This window comes from Chiloscyllium plagiosum, chromosome 9, assembly GCF_004010195.1.
Source record: "Chiloscyllium plagiosum isolate BGI_BamShark_2017 chromosome 9, ASM401019v2, whole genome shotgun sequence".
Lineage (NCBI taxonomy): Eukaryota > Metazoa > Chordata > Chondrichthyes > Orectolobiformes > Hemiscylliidae > Chiloscyllium > Chiloscyllium plagiosum.
This window is the reverse complement of record NC_057718.1, coordinates 78151005-78155593: the sequence shown is the minus strand read 5'-3', so window position 1 is coordinate 78155593 and position 4589 is coordinate 78151005. Positions and strand designations below refer to the sequence as shown.

The window sequence follows — 4589 nt, the reverse complement described above, 5'->3', positions numbered from 1 at the left end:
ATATAGATCATTAAAATGGCATGAACAAATACAGCAAGTCATTAAAAAAAATGGTAATGAAGACTTGTATGTTTAGAATTCAAATAAAGAAGACTGGAAGCTATGCCACAGTTAAACAAATACCTAGTTAGATAGCTCCTGGAATTCTAGGCACCACACCTTAGGAAGGATATGGTTTTGAAAGGAGTGAAGTGCATGTTCACAACAATAATACTTGGACTCTATGAATTAATTTGCACAGAATGATCAGACATACTAGGATTGCATTTCCCATAATTTAGAAGGTTAGAGATGCTTTGATTGCAGTTTTCAATGTCATAAGAGGAAATAGGTCAATGGAAATAAACTATTTGTATTAGTTGGGTGTCTAAGACTGGTGACATAGCCTAAAAAGGAAAAAAGACCTTTCAGGTGTGAAGCTAGGAAACATTTTGATACAAAGAAGTGTACAAGTTTGGAATTTTCTTTTGCTCATGATAAAAGATGCTACATCAATTACTAACATGACAAATAGATTTTTGTTAACCAAAGGGATTAAGAGGATTTACCAGACACATTCCTGGTATGGTGGGACTGATGTATGAGGAGAGGTTGAATCAGTTAGGATTATGTTCACTGGAATTCAGAAGAATAAGAGGGATCTCAGACACCTATAAAATTCTAACAGGACTAGACAAGGTAGATGCAGGAAGGATGTTCCCAATGATAGGCTGTCCACCAGCCCTAAATTTTTCCATGGACCCTAGTACATTGAAAACTGCAATCAAAGCGTCCATAACCTTCTAAATTATGGAAAGTATAATCCTAGTTGTGTGATAATTCTGAGTAAATTAATTCATATAGTCTAAGTATCTTTGTGGTAACAGTCTAAGGATATGTGGTAAACCATTTAGTACTGACATGAGGAGAAATTTGTTTACCCTAAGAGTGATGAGCCTGTAGAATTTACTCCCACAGAAAGCAGTCAAGACTTTGAAAAGGAGTTGGAGTTAGTATTTGGAGCTAAAGGGTAAGGGGGGAAAGCGAAAACAATCTACTGAGTCAAAGTTCAGCCATGACCATAATGAATGGTGGAGCAGCATTGAAGGGTTGAATGGCCTACTGCTCTTATTTTCTATGTTTCTATGGATGGACCAATGACAGGTAAATACAATTAGATTGCATATCAGCGATAATCTTATGGCCTGAACGTGAAACAAGGTCAAGGTGCATAATGGCCTATTCCTGTTCCTATATTTCTGTTAAGTGTAGGCACTGCGCAATATTATCACAGTCAAAGTGAACTCCTGAGACATTAGCAATTGGCAATGAGGAGAAGCCCCAAATCAGAGCTATATTACCCAAAATTTGTCCAACCAAGTCCACCTGAGTTTTTTGCTACTTCGAGAAGATCATATGGTTTTTGAGCGCTGTCGTCATATAAAATGATGAAAACTCACATGAGTTGCGTGAGGCTGGATGGGCCCAAAGTTTTCTCCTGCCTTTGTTGATATGTTTATAATACATAATCATGAGTAAAATGTCATAAATGGCATTTCGGATGAAGCTGTTATTCTCAACACTGTGCACTTAGCAATGGAAATCAATATTGGGGCCAACAATGCTTTTATTTCCACCTCCAGCTCAAAGTTGCTGAAACCAGTTCTAACTTCCTATCTGTTGCCCTCATTGCGTGAACTGAATAAGAGGGAACTACCACCTCTTCAGTGAAGGCTGTAATACATTCCTCAAATGCTCCACATCACAAGCTTCACAAATATTAAAAGGAAGAAACTTTTTGTTCTGATCTCATACTTCTTTCCTTGTTTTAAAATATTCAAAAATCTAAAATCTTGCAAATAAGATGTACTTAGGACTAACTTTTCTTTCTCATGGTAAACTATATGAACTGGCGATAAAACACACAAGTTGTGCAGCGGTGATTTTCAGGTGATGGGTCAAGTATTGACATAATAAAGTTACCGTACTAGGGTAACATTTCATGACAGCTGAATTTCTTGCGGCTTAGGGCTTCTACCGAGGACGCATTTACGTGTGAAGGACTGTCTTAATTCTTTAAAATATTGTCTGAAATTTGTTGTCATGAAACAGTAAAGAATGGGATCCAGAATGCAGTTGGTACACATCAGGCACAGGGAGATATGGTGAACATCGTTGACAGTTTTCCTGAAAGCGCAGTCGTCAGATTTCCAGAAGTTGAGGACCAAAAGCGTCCAAAGCAAATGGACCACATGGTAAGGTAGAAACGAAACCGTGTAGATGATCAGGACCATTAGCACCAACCGAGAAGCCCGGGTCTTGAACTTATTTTGCGAAGTTCGCAATGCTTTCTGGTCAGCCGATAGTATTCGAAGGATAAGGACATTGTTGGCGATGACCACGACAAAACTAAGGACAAAACCCAGCTCCATGAGCATATGTATAACGATTACTTGTGTTTTGGTATTTTTTGCTTCATGACTTTCAAAACATCTTTCATTGCTAGTGTTTGTTTTGATGAGGTAATCTTCATGATTGATTACAATCGGTAAAGAAAAGCAAACTGTTAACGTCCAGATTAAAGCAGTTAAAACTGAGCCTCTCACAATCTGTCTGGACTGAGCTGCCGTTACCGGCTGTGAGACCGCGCGGTAACGAATAAAGCTGATGGCAGCCAGAAAGAAGATGGTATTATATGTGTTGATGTAGAACAGCGATCCCCATAGGCTGCACACGAAGCTGGTGAAGATCCAATTGCCTTTGCGATAATAGTAATCAATCCAGAGAGGAAGAAATGTAACAAATAGGAGATCGGCCACTGTTAGACTTATCATGTAGATCTTAGCTTCAGTCAGTTCCTTTTTCTTGCATATTAAAAAATAAAGTGCTGCAACGTTTTCCGGGACTCCCACTATAACTATAAAGCTGTAAAAAATTGCGGAAACCGTGTAAGTAACTTCAGATGTATCGTAAAACTGTTTCTCGTTGCAGTTTTCAAAATTTGTTGAGATAGTCATTGTAACCGTCGAAACGTTTGTATCACTCGATGCTAATACTTCTTATTAAACATTCGTAGATTTTATTGCGAGGAGAAAGTTACAAGTCACTTTTTGGAAGTTTCCAAGTCGAGTCTTCACAGTCTTGAGGGTTTTTAAAATATTGTCTGCGGTGCAGGTCAACGAGATTTCCGTGAATTTGACCTTGTTAAATAAACAGTGCAACCGATTTCACATTCACAGTCAGCTCAACGCAGGTACTTGCACTGTTCACACTTGTACATCATTCAATTACAGTGTCTCTGGTATATATACATATATATATAAAGACAAAGAATGCAGGATTCTCAGCAATTTTGGCAGCTCCGTGTGGAAAATTAGAGCTTCAATTATCTGACCTTTCTGTAGAATTCCCTCTGGAAAGTCCAGCAGCACATTTTCAATGTGGACAGCTCTGCGCTTCTCTGCTCAGTGCAAATGAAAGCAACCTATACCTGCGGGTCCGTTTATCTGATGGGACATGACGCTGATTAACGTTCAGATACACTTACAGGGTTAATACCAAGAAAATTGTCAGGAGCTTATCTCAAAATGTTGCTGACTCACCCTCGCTGAGGTTCTATTCTAGCAATCTTCAGTTTTCTGACTTGTCACCGGATCTGATATGATACGGGAAGTTAGATATTTCATCAGTCAAAACCCAGCTTTTCAGAGTTTAAAAGTAAATTGGTGTGCTGGGATTTGCAGGAAGGGGACAATACAATAGGTTGGCTCTTGCTGTGCTAAGAGAAAGTGAGGACTGCAGATGCTGGAGATTTCAGAGTGGAGAGTGTGGTGCTGGAAAGGCACAGCAGGTCAGGCAGCATCCCAGGAGCAGGAGAGTCCATGTTTAGGGCAAGAGCCCTTCATCAGGAATGAGGCTTGTGAACCAAAGGGGTATACAGATAAATGGGAGAGGGTGGGGCTGGAGGGAAGGGAGCTGAGAGTTTGCAGGCAAATATGTAGACGGAGGTGCGGCTAATAGTGATAGATCAAGAGGAGGGTGGAGCGGTAGGCAGGAAGAAAGATTGACAAGTGGGACAGGACATGAGGGCAGTACCCAGTTGGAATGTTGGAACTGGTATAAGGTGGGCAGAGGAGAGATGAGGAAACTGGTGAAATCCACATTGATGCTGTGGGGTTGGAGGGTCCCAAGGTGGAAGATGAGGCATTCTTCCTCCAGGCGTCAGGTGGTAAGGGAGTGGTGATGGAGAAGGCCCAGGACCTGCATGTCCTTGGCAGAGAGGGAGGGGGAATTGAAGTGTTCGGCCCCAAACACTTTTCCACGTCCCAATACTGCTCCACAGTTCTTGACTGGGAATTCTGTTCAGTGCTTCTTCAGAAATATTGAGTGCAGCATCCAACAGATTTCCAGCAGAGTGCAAGGCAGTGGGAGATTTCAAATACTCCTTTCATAGCACTAACTGCAACATAGGAAGTTTAAACATTCAAAGAAAATGGGTGTGCTCGTTAGAAAATAGGTAGGGTGGTAACTTGGGTAAGTTAAATGGAAAAGTGAGAAGATGGGTAGGTTGGCAGGTCAGTGGGGTAAGTAAGTTGGAGGCTATTTGGATC

General features: G+C 40.8%; 1 protein-coding gene across 1 annotated transcript; it reads right to left on the bottom strand.

The window, feature by feature from the left end:
• Nucleotides 1-149: 149 nt before the first annotated feature.
• Nucleotides 150-3590, bottom strand: LOC122553240 (platelet-activating factor receptor-like). Its single transcript, XM_043696824.1, has one exon. The coding sequence runs from the start codon at nucleotides 2994-2996 to the stop codon at nucleotides 1980-1982; it is 1017 nt and encodes a 338-aa protein (XP_043552759.1). The 5' UTR covers nucleotides 2997-3590; the 3' UTR covers nucleotides 150-1979.
• Nucleotides 3591-4589: the final 999 nt, after the last annotated feature.